This window comes from Grus americana, chromosome 29 (assembly GCF_028858705.1).
Source record: "Grus americana isolate bGruAme1 chromosome 29, bGruAme1.mat, whole genome shotgun sequence".
Classification (NCBI taxonomy): domain Eukaryota; kingdom Metazoa; phylum Chordata; class Aves; order Gruiformes; family Gruidae; genus Grus; species Grus americana.
This window is the reverse complement of record NC_072880.1, coordinates 2,960,249-2,976,814: the sequence shown is the minus strand read 5'-3', so window position 1 is coordinate 2,976,814 and position 16,566 is coordinate 2,960,249. Positions and strand designations below refer to the sequence as shown.

At 60.6% G+C, this 16,566-nt stretch overlaps 2 protein-coding genes and 1 long non-coding RNA gene across 4 annotated transcripts; all 3 read left to right on the top strand.

The window, feature by feature from the left end:
- Window positions 1-681: 681 nt before the first annotated feature.
- Window positions 682-1,612, top strand: LOC129197867 (uncharacterized). The gene is made up of 3 exons (XR_008574393.1): window positions 682-732; window positions 923-1,292; window positions 1,401-1,612. It is a non-coding gene; the product is annotated as an uncharacterized LOC129197867 (long non-coding RNA).
- A 413-nt stretch (window positions 1,613-2,025) lies between these two features.
- Window positions 2,026-10,023, top strand: LOC129197632 (methanethiol oxidase-like). The gene is made up of 12 exons (XM_054806264.1): window positions 2,026-2,213; window positions 3,619-3,672; window positions 5,690-5,802; window positions 6,100-6,285; window positions 6,890-7,010; window positions 7,231-7,413; window positions 7,968-8,146; window positions 8,766-8,844; window positions 8,946-9,067; window positions 9,179-9,271; window positions 9,466-9,584; window positions 9,758-10,023. The coding sequence occupies exons 1-12, from the start codon at window positions 2,147-2,149 to the stop codon at window positions 9,918-9,920; spliced, it is 1,479 nt and encodes a 492-aa protein (XP_054662239.1). The 5' UTR covers window positions 2,026-2,146; the 3' UTR covers window positions 9,921-10,023.
- A 1,523-nt stretch (window positions 10,024-11,546) lies between these two features.
- Window positions 11,547-16,220, top strand: RFX5 (regulatory factor X5). Of its 2 annotated transcripts, none has more exons than XM_054806198.1 (10): window positions 11,547-12,114; window positions 12,197-12,327; window positions 12,954-12,987; window positions 13,192-13,274; window positions 13,451-13,576; window positions 13,756-13,872; window positions 14,242-14,323; window positions 14,605-14,806; window positions 14,919-15,016; window positions 15,154-16,220. In XM_054806198.1, exons 1-10 carry the CDS (start codon window positions 11,644-11,646, stop codon window positions 16,129-16,131), a joined length of 2,322 nt encoding a protein of 773 aa, XP_054662173.1. In that variant the 5' UTR covers window positions 11,547-11,643; the 3' UTR covers window positions 16,132-16,220. The 2 variants fall into 2 exon arrangements, with proteins under 2 accessions (XP_054662173.1, XP_054662172.1); XM_054806197.1 differs by having other exon boundaries at window positions 11,549-12,114; window positions 14,602-14,806.
- Window positions 16,221-16,566: the final 346 nt, after the last annotated feature.

Genomic DNA, 16,566 nt, shown 5'->3' with positions numbered 1-16,566 from the left:
AAAACCAGTGATTGGTCAGGAATATCTGTTAGTCTTTCTGAAACACAAAGGCTGCAAAAATCTGCATGTAATGTGGATCCTTATACATTTTAGCTTTTTACATATATACCTTGGAAGAAGACATCTTCACTTTCTTCCTTCACACCTTCCATGGCCAAAGATATTGCTACAGCTTCCTTGTGTACCCTTAATGTTCCCAGGAGGAAAATGATCCCTTCTGGAGAACAGTTCCATAGCTTTGATGAGGTGTCCAAGAGGTCTGGGAGAAGTTGACCCCTGGGGGACCTCTTCTTGCTGGCTATATAGGATGATGTTAGATGAGGTCTTGAGTTTCAGGAGGTGAGAGGTATCCCTGGGATGCTGCTTGAGTATGATACCCCATCCTGACCCCCTCCAGATCTGCCTCGTTTGAAGGCCTTCTCAGGGGACGTGCCTCCTCTTGAGGTGGCTTTGGAATGAGCCATATCTCACCTACCTTCAGACCTGCAAAGCACTCTGGAAACCCCTCCTTGTGATGGGGCCGAGCACCGCCCACATGAACGCAGGGAAATGCTCCCTTACCTAATGGCCACATCTACGGGGTTGATCGGACAGTCTGCTGTCCCTCACGCCACCGACTGACCACCCTCTCTGACTTGCAGGTGGTCTCACAGCAAGGCGAGGACTCAGCTCCTGCGGCACCATCAGGCCATGCTCTGCCCGAGTTGGATGGACGCGGACATGTTTCTGCTGGTAGGAGCAAACTCTTTCATCCCCCCCCCAGGTCCCTGGGTCCTGATTTCCATGTTTCAGGGAACGCTGGGCCTTTCCTCACCCTTGTGCGTGAGTTATCCTGAGGAACGTGGAACGCCGTGTATCTGCAGTGCCTTGGCGGTGACTTGGGGTGGCTGAAGTTGATGGATGCCTCTTCTGTTCCCTCTAGTGGTTATTTGGAAGATCAGCTTCTCCCTGGTGCCAGCACCCATCAAGTCCTTCGCAGCTTCCAACACATCTCCTGGGACACGAGGACAGACACCGCTGGCATCACCCCTCTTCCCTAAGGGCAGTAACACTCTTATGGTGATCTTGCTGAACGGCAGCAGGGACATTTCTATGGAGGATGTTCACGTGAGGTCCAGATGAAGCTGGGCTGCTGCTTATACATGCCTTAACCCTTGCATTTAAGCCCTGGAGCCTCTTGGGGAAGCTTTCCTTGGTCAGAGGCAAGGTGGGACACAGGGGGATTTGCTGACCACACAATGTGGATCCATAGCATGGTGTTGAGTGTTGAGTCCAAACAAGAGCCCAAGCAGGTGAGTGTGGGAGGGATTGAGCCAGGGCCATCGGTCTTTTTGCTGGCAGGTGCAATGGGCTGAGAGCCTCTGATGGCAGAGATTGACTCTCTGACCTTCTGGTTTCAGAGTCTACATCTGGGGTGAGCACTGGAGAGGACAAGGCAGCAACCTGCCAGCAAAGATGTGTGGGTGAAGGCTGAGCATCCGCTGCACGGCCCTTCCAAGGCACGCTGGCTGACGCCCGGCTTTGCAGCCAGAAGCAGTAGCAGACACTGACTAAGTCAGATGTGTCATGGGGAGAACTGTTACATCGCTTCTGCCCTCCTGCCAGCCAGCAAATTAACATCCCACAGTAAACACTCATCCTGTAATTCAAAGAAACCCAGTCCTCGCTTTTCATTTTCAGCTGTGATTAACATCTGCAACCTCATAAAATGATTTCTGCGGTTGGGAATGCAGTGCTTGCCCGTCTCTCATCAGGGCACCCCAGCAGCCCCATGGGGAGACTCAGAACATCTCTTCTGGCAGGGAATCAGAGGAGAGGAGCCACCTGCTTTCCATTCATGGCTAAAAGCCCTTGGTTTTCCAGCGTGCGAGAATGGTGCGCTGTGCGGTGCAGCCACAGCCATGTCCCCTACCCCTCTGGGCAGGGAGGAGGCTCTGGTAGCACTGAAATAGCTTCCCCGCACGTTTCCAGTGCTGTAAGACACTGAAGGCTGCCCTGGTACCTCCCACACCCCCAGGCCTGTGGATCCTCCCCTTGGTGTCCTTTTCCCAAACCCTCCTCCTCCCCATCCCGCTCCCTCTATATTTGAACCCCTGCAGAGCTGCAGAGCTGCATCGTGTCTCTTGACTTGCTCCTAGCAGGCAGAATGCAGGCAGGATCATCTCCTTCCGCTGCTCAGCAGCAGGTGGGATCCAACCCAGCCTCCAGCACAGGTAAGAGATCTCTCCGTTGACTGCAGCTTGCTCTCAAGAGAAGGCTTGGTGGCTTGCTGCCTTCTCGCCACGGGCTCTGCTGCCTTCTGGCCGCGGGCTCTGCTAAACTTGTTTGGAGCTGGGTCTCGTGGTTTCGTTACTGTGACACCCAGAAAACATAAAGTAAAAAGAAACGCGGGGATGAAGGTAGTGATTTCTCTGGCCAGGAAAGGGTTTCTTTTCTCAAGCTACTAAAAGTGCCAGGAAACGTTTAGGCAGACTGATGATTAAAAACCTTCTAACTATTCTCTCATTTATTCATCTGCAACTTGTACGGGCTGTGCCTGCTATAGTCAGATGCACCGTGGCAGGGAGCCCTCAGTGCGAATCTGGCTTTGACGGGGCTGGTTTTGAGAGGTAATCTAAGGAGAAGTGAGAAGCAAGCTGGAGGGGTGGTTTCTCAGTGCTTCAGGTCTGAGCACTTCCCTGGAGGAGTAGGGACACAAGCAATAAAACAAAGAAGGAGCTGATGCAGCAAAGCCAAGTCGTACAATTTAGCTGGGGGTTTTCCTCCCTCTCCTCAGGCTTGCTGTTGTAAGTGGGGAAAAGGAGTCCTTTTGGTGACGGTTGTTTCCTAATGAGCTCCCGTTCACCTGCATTAAGGACAATATTCTCAGTGGTTGTAAAGAGGCTGAGGCTGGCAGGGTCCAAAGTGCCTGGAGAGCTGCAGCAGCGTGATGGGGATGGGGCCGGCGGGGAGGCTGACGCCTCGAGCACTGAACATCCTGGGTGGAAACAGCTTTCCGTGCGAAAGCTTTGCTGTAATGCCCCCGAACCAAGGCAGAGCAAAGCGCAGCCATCCCAAAGAGGGTCAGGAGGAGCCGCAGAGCAGCGCCCCGGGGCTCAGCTCATCCCCCTCCTCACCCTGCAGCGAGGGGATGCTCTCTCCCCGCTCAGCTCCCAGCAGAATCCTCTCCCCTCCCTCTGCCCTGGCACCTGCAGAGGCTCCTCCGGTGCCGCAGCCTGGCCATACTGCCTTTCTTCCTCGCTGCCTCCCCTCCTCCTCCTCCTCCTTGCAGAAGAATCACAAGAGCTCTCCTCAAGACCGTGGGAGCCTGGCATTGCCCCTACACGCTTTGGCAACCCTTCCTCTCCACCGCAGGGACGTGATGGGAGGCAAAGTGGAGAAATGCAGCTCTGAGCCTTGTACCTTCCTGCACTAGGAATGTATCACTGGTCCTTTTGGCTGCCCAGAGCCCCAAACCTTTCTGGGGGTCACATGGATACACGTGGGCATCCCGGTTTGCCTCAGACATTGCATTGGGAGCATGCGCAGCCACTCCAACAAGTGGTTCCTTCGTAGAAAGGGGATTAAAAGAACCCACCGTCATCTAATTTCTGTTTGTTTCTGTTCTTCTCAACACAGAAAAGTGTGGAGCGTGTGGTCCTGGCTTCGCCTCGCCTCTGGATGCGATGAAAGGCAAGTCTGAAATGCAGGGCAGGCAGGGAAGAGCCCTGCCCTGTCTGTGATTTAGGTGACAATTAAAACAATGCTTTCAAGAAGGCGTTATCAATTAACTCCACTCTCCGAGGTGGCTCCCAGCAAGCGTTAGGAAAACTTATGATGGTTTTGCTTCTGGCCTGTCTTGAGGCCAAACATCAATTGCATAATGACAGCTTGGTGTCAGAACAAAAGTTTTTAGGTTTCACGATGACTTGGGATGGGTCAAAGCCTGCAGCAAAGTCACCTGTGGCTTCCTTGTGCAAAACCAAATGGGATTTCTAAGTTTCTTGGAGGCAATTGTATTGCCCATGACACCACATCCGGAGCTAAAGCTGGGGAGGGAGAGGGGACCATCCCGACTTTTCCAGGGGCCCTCAGGAGCATGGTCTTGCACTCTGCTCCTGATGGCTGGGGTAACAACGTGACTCCTTGTCTGAAAACCAGCCTCACGGGCTGCTTCCTTACGTGTCTGGACGCTTTGCCTGAGAATCCTTCTCGCTGCATTGCCAAAACACTGTGCTCTAATGTGAAGAGCCCGATGAATGCATCATCTTCGGCTATCCCTCCCTTAATCCTCCTCTCTAGGGCTTAGCAAACACATCCTTGAAACCTTAGAGAGCTCTGGAGCTTGCTCATGATCTGTGATTCCTATCCCTGACACGTCTTTGAACCAAGAAAACAACAATGAAGAGATGAGCCTTTAAAACATCCCTGCGTGTTGGCAGGGCTGGACCGTGATTTAAACTAACAGCAAATAGCACAAATCCTGCTGACTCTGCTACTCTGGCAAGTTCCCTTGGGAACTATCTGGTTGCTTCAGTGGTGCTGAGTAGCTCTGGCACCCAAAAGCTCTCCCATGCAGACATCTGGCAGGTCGGGCTCCCAGGCAGTGGTGAGAAGCTCCTCGGTGTCCTCCGGATACCTCAGGAGGTGTAGGAGGACGGATGGGAGCTCTGCGGCTGTCCCCCGTACCCCGGCTTTTGGTACTGCAGGATGGGATCCCTTGGCGTTTGGCAGCTACTCTCAAACCTAAGACTGACACGGGCACCGCTGTATAAAGGTTTATAAAGGCACCGTGTTGCAAAGCCAGTTATTATCTGCTTTGGATGGAACCCAAAGTTCCCAAATCACCTCTCTGTCTCCGTTTCCCACTGCTCTCTCTTCCTCAGCATTTCCTAAACCAGTTCTTCCCCTCTAGCCCTCGCTTTGGCAGTACTTTATCCTGACACAACCGAGAGCGACTGCTGCCTCCGCAGTGACGAGGAGCCGCCGTGGGCTCTGACTGCCCTTGCCTGAGGGCTGGGCAGCGCTCTGTCCCGGAGCAAAGCCACGTCCTAGCCAAGCTGATCGCGTTTGCTATCGGGAGCGATGGCTGCACGGGGCAGCGGCTCCTGCTTGGGGAGCAGGGAGCGTGGCAGACCTGTCGCTGCCAGGACATCCCCGGGGCAGAGCCCTTCTCCCTTTCCCAGTGGGATGCCCTGCAGGCAGGGAGCTCTTGCACCACTGTCCCGCAGTAGATTTTTGCTGCTCGGCAGGACTATTGGACTGCACAGGGGCTTGGGGGGCTTTCTGCTTTTGACTTCAGTCTGGCAAGCACTTCTCGTGTATTTTTAAGGCTTCTCCTGTGTAGATGTGATGGAAACGAGACACAATGTGGTTTGATTCGAGTGACTGATAGAACTGGGGAAGGGCTGGCACATCCTCGCAGGCATGGGGTGATTGATCTCAAAGGCATGGACTTCCTTAGGGACCCTGAGGTTCAGAGATCCCTTCCCAGGGCAAAGGATGTGAGTAAGCCCAAATCCCCACAGGGCAGCCCCCTCCAAACTGAGTCCAGGGTACAGCAGAGATGGAGATCCAGCTGCCCCATACACATGGGGGAACACCCCAGCTCCTCGACAGCGAGATCCAGTCTGGCCAGAGACTCCTGCGTGGGTTTTATTCTGTCACGTGTGGTTTCGCTGATGCTCATGCAAAGTTTCTGTCTTGAAAGGTCCCCGGGAGGAGATTGTGTATGTGCCCTGCATCTACAGGAACACTGGGAGAAAGAAACCTGACTTTCTGGCCACTGTGGATGTCAACCCCAAATCTCCACACTATTGCCAGGTACCAAACGCTTTATCTCGGTACTAAACTGGCCTGGGAAACAGCTCAGTGCTTCACGCTTCCCAAAGCTGCTGGCTCAGTACCGAAGGCTGACGCCTGTCCAGTTCTCCCCAAGACCCCGAGCCTTCCTGTGCTCACAAATTTTAGGTAAAATCCACTTCCCACCCCATCCCTAGGATCCCCCATGCACCCTGTGGCACCCTGACCCTACGGTGGGGTCTGCAATGCACTGAGCTCCCCGCTCTGCCTGCACTTGGCAGAGGAAAGACCAGTGTACGCAGGGCTGGGACTTTGCAGGTGATCCACCGCCTGCCCATGCCCAACCTGGGGGACGAGCTGCACCACTCGGGGTGGAACGCCTGCAGCAGCTGCTTCGGGGATGCCACCAAGAAGCGGAACCGCCTGATCCTCCCCAGCTTAATCTCCTCCCGCATCTATGTGGTGGATGTGGGAACCGACCTGCGAGCTCCCCGGCTTTTCAAGGTACCTTGGAGGTGGTGCCGATACACGTTAAAGCTTAAAGCTCTGGGATCGTGGCTTCCGGCTGCGGGAACAGCTTGGCAAAGAGGCTTTGGGGTCCATCTAAGAGCTTAGCAGGACCCTGATGTCTGGATGACGGGATGGGAAGGCTGTGGAAGGTGGTTGTTCTCCTGCTGATGTGCAGATACGGAGTTCTCCATCTAGCTCGGTGCAGGAGGGGACTAGGGCACGCCAGGTGCCAGGCACAGCACTGCCTGTCAGGTTTACAGTCCCGGTCTCGCCTGCGGCGTGTGTCTCCGAAGGAGCCCCAGGCACCTGCCTGCAGTTTGCCCCACACCTGAGTGTGCGAGTGGCTCGCTGGTGGCCTCAGCCAGCTTCTCGGGGTGAGCGCAGCAGCCGCCCCGTGTGCCGGCATGCCTGGGGACGCAGGACCGCGCACGCTCTGCCCCTCTGGCTGCACGGCAAGTCCCGTCTTGAGGACAGGCAGGAGCTGCCTGGCTGCGCCACGGGGTAACGCCAGGCTCGTGAACAGCACAGCAGCGAACACCCTTCTCGCGTGGGGCGGCCTGGCATGGAGGACGTGACGGTGCCTGTGAACTCCCGACAGGTTGTCAACTCGGAGGATGTCTTCTGGAAGTGCAACCTGGGCTACCCCCACACCTCCCACTGCTTGGGCAGCGGTGAAATCATGATCAGCACCCTGGGAGACCCAGCTGGCAGCGGGAAAGGTACCCCAGTCCCCCCCCATCTTCCAGGGAGAGGGTGCTGGGACAGCAGGAATGGTCCCCACATCCAGACCTGTCCTGGAGGCTTCGTCCAGGTCTCCCATCCCATTCAGCAGCCTGGTCCGCAACAGGTTGATCTGTCTGTCGCTGCTTGGTTTAGAACACGTAAACTGTTTATCTGGATGATTTCCTCACTACCGATGTGGTTTTGTTTCTGCATCAGGCGGCTTTATTCTGCTTGACGGAGAGACCTTTGAGATCAAGGGGAACTGGGAGAAAGGGGACAAGATCCCCCCAATGGGTTATGACTTCTGGTACCAGCCACGCCATAACGTCCTGATCAGCACTGAATGGGGAATCCCAAAATGCCTGGGATATGGGTTCGACCCAAATGATCTGAAGAAAGGTGAGAAGGTTTAACTACCCCAGGAGAGATGCTGAGCAGGACTGCAAGAAGGTGAAATTCCAACCCTCTTCTGTTGCTAGCGAGAGCTGGCATCTAATGGGTGTAGATGAAACTGTCCAAGACAGTTTGCTTGCAAAACAAATTTCACACCAATTCCTAGAGATCACGTGGATTTAAAAAAGACAAGCCCAGCCCGTTCACTGTGAATACACTTTAGATGCGAGCACCAGGAGCTCAACCCAGACAGTCCATACATGCTGCTGTATGTGGGGTTGGATTTTGGCCGTAGGGATGAGGGATGAAGCCCCACCTCAGCCCAGCCCCCTCTCAAGGGTTATTCTGCCCTTCCCGGCCCCATCCTAGTGGGATGGTCCCCGTTGGACGCTGGGCACCTTCCTGTGGCTTTTGCCAAGGTCCAAAGCAACCTGTGCTGGTGCAGAGACCGTGGGGTTGTCCCTGTGGAGAGCCAAAGGGGCTGAGGTCTCACCTGAAGCCGTAGCACCTCTCCTCGAGACCCTGCGCCTCGCAGCATCCCCTCTAACCCTCCCTCCCAGGGCGCTACGGATGCCGCCTCAACGTGTGGGACTGGACCACTCACACCTACATCCAGGCCATCGACGTGGGCGAGGACGCGGCCCCCCTGGAGATCCGCTTCCTCCACAACCCCGACGCTGCCGAGGGCTACGTGGGTTGCACCATCAGCAGCGCCATCCACCGCTTCTACAAGACCGAGGTACGTCCTCCCCCAGGGTTAGCGGAAAGGGGGTGCTGCCCCTTGGTTGAGCGAGCCGCACGACTCTGCTCAGCATCCCTCTTCCCGCATCCCCTGCTGTCCTCCCAGCCCGACGCGGGTCCCTGCGGATGCACACACCGCCTCCCTGTGCTGTGCAGCCACCTCTCTGCACCCAGAACATGAGCTGGCCTGGGGTAATCTCACCAGAGGACTTGTTCTGACTGGTAGCAGTTTAGGCTGAAATTATTTAATTTAAAGATTTATTATACCTTTGTTGTGGATTTACAACAGCCCAACCAATGTTCTTCTTGGCGTCTGTTGTTGTGCGTAATGACAAACTGGGTGAGGAGAGAGAACATCTTTCACCAAACCAGCTCATCTAGCTGGGAAATTAGACCAGTTTTTGGCCCCCAAAGCCCTTCCTCAGGTCCCAGAGCCCGTCTGCCCCATGGCTCCGCAGAGCCAGAGATGGCCGGCAAAGTAGCTGAGCTGCAGCCAGAGACAAGAGGTGGTGGACACACGCACACACGCAGCATCTGCACCAGCATCAGGCCTTATCCTGCCTCTGCCGCGCATGCTGAGCCCCCCGGGGCCGTGCTCTGTCCTGCACCTCCTGCAGAAAGGAGACTGGGCGGCCGAGAAGGTGATCCAAGTCCCCAGCAAGAAGGTGGAGGGATGGCTCCTCCCGGACATGCCAGGTCCGTGCATCCCCAGGCTGGGTGCTGAGCTGCTCCCTGGCTTCCCCGGGCACTGCCGGTGCTGCCGCCTGTTTGTGCAGCTCTGTCGTACCCTCCCCAAGGCTTCATCACCGACATCCTCATCTCGCTGGACGACAGGTTCCTGTATTTCAGTAACTGGCTGCACGGGGACATCCGCCAGTACGACATCTCCGACACCCGCAAGCCCAAGCTGGTGGGACAGGTGAGGCAGCGCTCCCGGTCGCATCCCAACGCTTTTCCTCCATCTCTTGGGGACGGTTGGGATCAGCCCCTCCTCGCCATCTCGGCCACCCAGACCTTTGGTCTCTTGCAGGTCTTTGTGGGTGGCAGCATCACCAAGGGAGGACCTGTGACGGTGTGCAGGGACGAAGAGCTGCAGAGCCAGCCAGACCCGTTTTTCATCAAGGTGAGCTCGGCCATCTCCCCAAAATCCCAGCCTGGGCAGCGGCGGTGTGGCAGGGGAGCGGGTCCTTGCGGTTCTGCTCCACCACATCCCACGGGATGCACGTGGCATCCCGCACCGCCAGTCTGGGGGGAGGTGGAGGGGTCCCCCGGTCCCGCACCTTCCGGCAGCACGTCTGCTCCTCTGCCTGCTCCCAGGGGAAGAGGGTGCCGGGGGGACCCCAGATGATCCAGCTCAGCTTGGACGGGAAGAGGCTGTACGTCACCACGTCCCTCTACAGCGCCTGGGACAGGCAGTTCTACCCTGACCTCATCAAGTAAGAAAACTTTGATTAATGAGGATGATTGTAGGAGCTCGTCAGGCGGGAGGCGCGGACCCCGCAGCTCGGGGACCGAATCTCAGCAGCTCCTTGGAGGCAGGGGCAGCCCCCCCATGGGGCAGCGGGGACGCCCAGCTCCCCCCAGCCTCCCCGCTCTCGCCCCTCCGCAGGGACGGCTCCGTCATGCTGCAGCTGGACGTGGACACAGAGCGGGGCGGCCTGACGGTCAACCAGAGCTTCCTGGTGGATTTTGGGAAGGAGCCCGACGGGCCCTGCCTGGCGCACGAGATCCGCTACCCCGGGGGGGACTGCACCTCCGATATTTGGGTCTAGCCACCTTCGGCCACCCCCAAAGGCTCCCCGCAGCCCAGAACCCCAGTGCACGAGGGCTTCGGGAGTTTCACACGCTCAGCAAACTGCTGAGCAAACCCATGCATCCCGCGCCTGCTTAAATAAACCCGAGAGGTCATCGTCCTCCTCCTCCTCCTCCTCCTCCGCAGCTCTCCTCCCCTCGAATCTTGTTTTTAAACCGTTTTCAGGAGCCACAAACCAAACGTGTGACCAAACCAGGGACACGACACCGCGAGCCTCTCGTCACAGACGGGATTTCCCTCACGCCTTGTGCCGCCAGCTCAGCGCCGAGAGCGATTTCTCCCGAAAAAGGAAACCGGGTTTACATGCCGGGAGCGGGAGCCTCTGGCTTGCGCAGGCACTGCCCACATAAACACGGGCTGCACACGTGCTGCACGCACGCATTGCACGCACACACTGCGTGCACAGTGCCCAGCATATTGCGTACATGCCCATACTGCACGCACACGCGTGCCATGCACACTTACCGTGCGTGTACTGCATGGACACGCACCGCATGCATAAACACATTGCACACACACACTGTGTGCACACATACTGCAAACGCACACTGCATACACACATGGTGCACACGTGTGCACACGCACTGAGCACACTGCATGCCCATGCACTGCACACACACACTGTTCGCACACATATTGCAAACACATGCTGCATACACACATGGTGCACAAACACGGTGCACGCGTGTGCACACACGCACTGAGCAAACTGCGTGCTCATACACTGCATGCATGTACGCGCACTGCGCACACACACACCGCGTGCACACTGAACGCGCGCTGCACACCTGTTGCACGCGCACTGCATGCACACACGTTGTACGCACACGCACTGCACGCGCAGAGGCTCGTTTACACTCGTGCTGCCTCCTCCAGCCTCACCAATCAGAAGCCTGTTACTAGGCAGACTTCAGCTCGCGCGGGGCCACTCAGGAGACCGACCCCGCTTGTATCCGGGTAGGAAAGCCTAGCAGCCAATCACATTAAAGGAGAGCGCAGTATCCGGGCAGACCGGCGGCGCGACAGCCAATCAGAAAAAAGCGGCCGGCGGGGCCCGCGGGCGCGTCCCGGTGGGGCGCAGCACTTTCGGTTCCTGTTGCGCGTGGGGCAGCGGCACGTGGCGGGGACCGGACCGAACCGGACCGAACCGGGCGGAGCCGGCCCGGCATGAGGCGAGCGGGGCCCCGGCTGTAGCCGCCCGCAGGTGGGTGCGGGTCGGGGCGCCTCGGGCCCGCCGGGCTGCGGGGCGGGGGGGAGGCGGGGGTGCGGTCCGCCCCGGTGCACCCCCAGCCCTGCCGGGCCTGGCCCGCTGCTCCCCGGCCCGGGACGCGGCTGGCCCCGATCCCCGTCCCCTGGCCCCTCCCCGGCAACCGGCACCGGCGGGGCTGTGCTGTCACGGAGCTCGTGGCCCCGCTTGACCTGCCCTCGTGCTGCCCGTGTCCCCATGGCCCTGGGGACCTGCCCTCCCCCTCCTGGGGACCTGCCCTCGTGCTGCCCGTGTCCCCATGGGGACCTGCCCTCACCCCCCTTGGGACCTGCCCTCGTGCTGCCCGTGTCCCCATGGCCCTGGGGACCTGCCCTCACCCCCCTTGGGACCTGCCCTCGTGCTGCCCGTGTCCCCATGGCCCTGGGGACCTGCCCTCACCCCCCTGGGGACCTGCCCTCGTGCTGCCCGTGTCCCCATGGCCCTGGGGACCTGCCCTCCTGCTGCCCCCCCCGCATCCCTGTTCTCCTGTCCCCACGCCCCCGGGGTTTGCATCCAGGACCCGTGGGACTGTCACGGTCCCCATCAGCATCCCCAGCCCGGGGCAGGCCAGGCCGGCGGGGATTTGCCCTTCTGGTTCCCTCCTGGGCACGCTGGCCCAGGGACGCTCTCCTGTGCCCCCAGCTCCCCTGCCAGGAACGGGGTACACGGAGCCGGTCGCTGTCTCTGCTGCTGGAGACGCCTCTCCTGGGGCCATTTCCACGTCCGCTGGTGGCTCCCGCTGACATCCAGCCCTCCCCTCACCCGCTGTGCTGATGGAGCTCAGCCCGCAGAGCTGGGGCTCGTCTTCGGACCAGCACGGATGGGGGCTGAGGGCGGGCGAGTTTTGGGCTGCGCCGAGCCCCGTGGCTGCCCTGCTCTGCCCTTTCTCCCTCACCCAGCCCTGCAGGTGCCCAGTGGGGGCTTTATGACTCTGAAGGGTTTTTGTTCCCCTTTTTATAGTTGAATTTTTGGGTTTTGCCTCCCACCAGGAACCAAATGTCATGGCTGACAAAGAGCTGAGTGCCCGAGCTGCCAAAAAGGGAAGTTTGTCACCCAGTGGCTCACGGGGCAGCACGACCGAGTCGAGCACGCTGCTGCAGGAGCTGAAAAGCAGCATCTCGTAAGAGCAGCTCTCCCGGTTAATCTGAGCGTTACCAAATGTGGGCTAATTTAATAAGGTTGATTAATTTGCAGCCCCAGGGACCGAAGGCATGAGCGTTATGGTGCCTTGCAGCTTCTTATGTTGGCGCTGCAGAGTGGCACGGCCTCAGGCGTGCCCTGCTCGGTCCCGTGCTAGGTGCTGTACGCAGAGCGCAGCCCCGCGCTGCGCTGCCAGCAGTTTGCTGCCTGGTTTGGGTGCAAAATCAATCCAGGGGTTTGTGGTAGCGTGGATTGGTCTGCTGCAACCCCACGGGATGTGGTTTTGTGCCTCTTCTGCCCTCCCTGGGGTTAGGGCAGAGAATGCAGCTTTAGAGAGTGGTTGTGGGGTGCACAGAGAAACCTGGGGCATGGGGAGAACAGGCTGCGCTGACCCAGCCTTTGACTTTTGGTGCTCCAGTGTCCCCATCTTGGCATTGCTGCTCACCCCGGGGTGCCCGTGCGGGCTCTGGAAGGGCCCGGGGTCAGCGCTGGCCTCGGGGGCTCTGGGCAGTGGCTGTGGCAGAGAGCTGGGGGGTTGAGGGATGCCCCTGGTGCTGCGGTGTCGTCCTGCTCTGCGCTAACGCCTTTTGTCTCTGTCCCGCGCAGCAAATCCGTGCAGAACAAAGTGGACTCCATCCTGGTGAGTGCCCCCGCAGCACGTAGTGCTGAGCGTGAGGGAATGACACGTCTCCACCTCTCCTAGCTAAACTGAGCCCTGGGTTTTGCCCGATCCGTTCCTCATTGGGTCAGGATCTGGCTGCACCAGCTCTTCCTTATTTTGGATCCTTAACCTCTCTTTGTCTCTGGTCCGTTCTCCCCCTCCCTGTGGACCCTTTGACTGTAGCAAGATGTCCAGAAGTTCTCAGACAATGACAAGCTCTACCTCTACCTCCAGCTGCCGTCGGGACCAAGCTTGGGGGAAAAGAGGTGGGTGCCAGAGAGAGCTGGGGCCGCGTCCGGGCGAGCAGGGGCTGTCCGGCTGATAGTGGGGGACACACATCGCCAGAGGCTGGGAGGAGATCGCAACGGCTCTGCCTTCTCCTGTCCTGCTTGTGCTGCTTCTCCACTAATTAACTGTTACTCTCGGGCTTCCCCGGGAGCAGCGGTAGCCTGGACCTGAGCTCGCTGAGCACAGCTGAGTACATGCACGCGTGCAACTGGATCCGAAACCACCTGGAAGAGCACACGGACACCTGCCTGCCCAAGAAGGATGTCTACGACGCCTACAAGTGAGCGCAGGGACCAGTCTGGCGTGAGGAGCCTCTCTCCCCGGGGCCGGGCTTGTCCCCCGGCAGGGAGGTCGGTTCCGAGGGCAGCGAGCACCTGGGTTTTTTGGGAATGGCCCTGCTGGGTTTGTCCGGAGGGCAGCGAGGACTTGACGGCTGTAACCCGCGGCTCTCCCCTACAGGCGATACTGCGATAACCTCTGCTGTCGCCCACTGAGCACTGCCAATTTCGGCAAGATCATCCGGGAGATCTTCCCAAACATCAAAGCCCGACGGCTGGGAGGTCGAGGACAGTCGCAATATCCTTCTGCGTGCCCGGCTGGCCGGGGGAGGCCCAGGGAGCTGGTTGGACTGGTGGCGACAGCCGCTGCTTCTCCCGTTTTTCCCACTTACAAGTCTGCGCACGAGGTGGTATTTTGTAGCTTCTGAGAGGTCTGGTTGCTGGTTTTTCAACTCGAAAGTTCAGCTCGGTTGTCTGAGAGTGGCTTGGAGTTGCCCGTCCTCGCCGTACGCTCAGGGCAGCCCAGGGGAGCTCAGGGCGGGCAGGGGGCTGGCTGCCGTTGCACCTCCGCACAAGCCCATCGCGAGCCCTGCGGCCGCATCCCTTTGAGTTGTAACGTGTCGCGGCCACGTTCGTGTGACGGTGAAACGCCTTAACCCTGCCGAACGTACTGCTACAGCGGGATCCGGAGGAAGACGGTGGTCAGCCTGCCGCCCCTGCCCAGCCTGGACCTCAAAGTGACAGAGACCGTAAGTCCTCTGCTGCCTCTGTGGCTTGGGTTTCGCTGGCCCTCTTTTGGTGGGGTAACGAACCTCCTCGCTCATTAGCTCTAACGAAGGCAGGGGGTGGAGGGATGCCCTCCCTGGGGGCAGGTTCTGCTCTGTCCCGTGAGTCTCCCTGAGGGTGGACGAGGACCTGCGTGCCCATGCGGACTTGTGAGCTGCCGGGGTGTTGGGATGCGGCCCTGTGGGCATCCGGGGCGTCCTGTCCCATGCCGCCGGGGGCTCACGGCTTTTCCCACCCCCAGCAGCCATCGGAGCTGTCGGACCTGGTGCAGTCCTACAACAGCGAGGTGATGGAGGCGGCCTGCGCCCTGACCTGCGACTGGGCCGAGAAGATCCTCAAACGCTCCTTCAACAACATTGTGGAGGTGGCCCAGTTCCTCATCCAGCAGCACATCATCAGCTCCCGCTCGGCCCGTGCCGACCTGGTCATGGCCATGGTGGTCTCAGGTGGGTGGGGGTGGAGCCCCGGCCCCGCTCGCCCCGTCGGGATCCCCAAGGGTTGGGATGCGGCGTCCCCCTCCAGCTGCCCACGGCTTGTTCCCCCCTTCATCACCCACAGAGAGCACGGAAAAGATCCACCGTGAGGGTCGGACCCCACTGACGACGAAGAAGAACGGCCTGGACGCCTCCGAGAGCGGCGACAGGAGCCAGGGGCAGGTGAGACCCCACCGGAGCTGGGGGGGGGGAGCCAGGACCCCCCAGTTCCCCCTCTCAGCATGGGGGGGGACATGCTCAGGGAAGCAGCCCGGCTCCACCACGATGTCGCCCCTGCCAACACCTCTCTCCACCCACAGATCAAGAAGGACAGCAGCCCCAAGCCCCCCGGCACGCCCCGGCCCGAGAAGAAGAAGCCCCCGGAGCCCCCCAAGGCAGCCAGCAGCCCCCAGGTGAACGCCCTGGTCGCCCGCCTGCCCCTGCTCCTGCCCCGCATCCCGCCGGGGGAACGACCAACGGCGCCTGGTGCCGCGGCCATCCGCTCCTCCCCTCCCATCCTGGCACCCAAAATCACGGCCACCCCCCTGGGGGGCACGGTCAAGGTGGCCCTGCCGCTGCCGGTGGGCACGGCCTCCCCCTCCCTGCCCCTGGGGCTGGCCCCGGGGGCCAACGGGGCGGCCGGGCTGCTGAGCCAGCAAGCCGCTGTCCCCGTCCTCAACGTGCTGCTGCCCGGCGTGGGCGTCCCCGCGGCCGAGAGCCCCGCCAACCCCCGGAGCGTGGGGGGCGGCGAGGGTCCCGGCCCCCAGGACTCGCAGCGCCCCAGGGCCACCAAGCGTCCCCTGGAGCCGGCCGGCGACGCCGCCCCGCAGAAGCGGAGACGTGGGCGGCCGCGGAAGAGGCCGGAGGAAGGGGTCGGGGGGTCCCCAGGGGGGATGGCTCTGGGTGCCGGTGACGGGGGCTCGCCCGGTGGTGGCAGTGCCCCCGGCCCCCTCGGGGACAGCCCCGGGGGGGGCTCCCTGCCCACCCAGGTCAGCGTCATCCACGATGGCAGGACCGGCGCCAAGGTCGCCAGCAACGGCCGCGAGCTGGCACCGGAGGAGGAGGCGGCACAGCGGAGCCCAAGCGCCACCGGGTCCCCCCTGGGTGACAGCGGGGGCTCCTGCGCCCCCCGGGACGGGCAGGGCCCCCCCCTCACACCGTGCGATGGACACACGCCGGCAGGGACCAGTCCCGCTGCTGCTGCCGCCTCCCAGCCCTCGGACGTGTCCCCCCATGTCCCCGTGTCCCGGGGGGGCTCTCCGGGGCGGGCAGGGCTCTGCGCCCCCCCCGGCACTTAGGGGCCCGGCCCCCCCCCAACCACCCCCCCCCCGGGACCCCGCCGGGTGCGGGTGCCCCCCGTGCCCTGCGCCCCGCCATTAAATGCCAAGCGCTCTGTCCATCCGTCTGTCCTGTCTGTGGCCCGTGGTGGGTCGGGGGCAACGCTGAGGCTCCAGCTGCCCCGCGTGGGGTGGGGGGGGGGGGCCTGCGTGGGGGGGCACCGGTGCTCTGGGTCGGCCCGGCACCGGCTCGGGGTGGTATCCAACAGCCGAAGCGGGTGTCGCGGCCTCCAGCCGTGGGGAGGGGGACGCGGGGCCGTGGGACGGGGGTACACGTGGACGCGGGGCCGTGGGACGGGCCGGGCGGGCGTGGAGCTGTGCCTCAGTTTCCCCGTCGGGGGCGTAGGGATCTCCGCTCCCGGTCTGCGCCGCCCCCGCGGGTGACGATGATGGCAG

Coding starts and splice junctions, on each gene's coding strand:
- LOC129197632 (XM_054806264.1), top strand. CDS start 2,147: ATGCAGGCAGGATCATCTCCTTCCGCTGCTCAGCAGCAGGTGGGATCC. Junction 9,272..9,465: donor CAGACCCGTTTTTCATCAAG/GTGAGCTCGGCC, acceptor GCCTGCTCCCAG/GGGAAGAGGGTGCCGGGGGG. Junction 9,585..9,757: donor TTCTACCCTGACCTCATCAA/GTAAGAAAACTT, acceptor GCCCCTCCGCAG/GGACGGCTCCGTCATGCTGC.
- RFX5 (XM_054806197.1), top strand. CDS start 11,644: ATGGCCCTGGGGACCTGCCCTCCTGCTGCCCCCCCCGCATCCCTGTTC. Junction 14,807..14,918: donor CATGGCCATGGTGGTCTCAG/GTGGGTGGGGGT, acceptor CATCACCCACAG/AGAGCACGGAAAAGATCCAC. Junction 15,017..15,153: donor GCGACAGGAGCCAGGGGCAG/GTGAGACCCCAC, acceptor CTCCACCCACAG/ATCAAGAAGGACAGCAGCCC.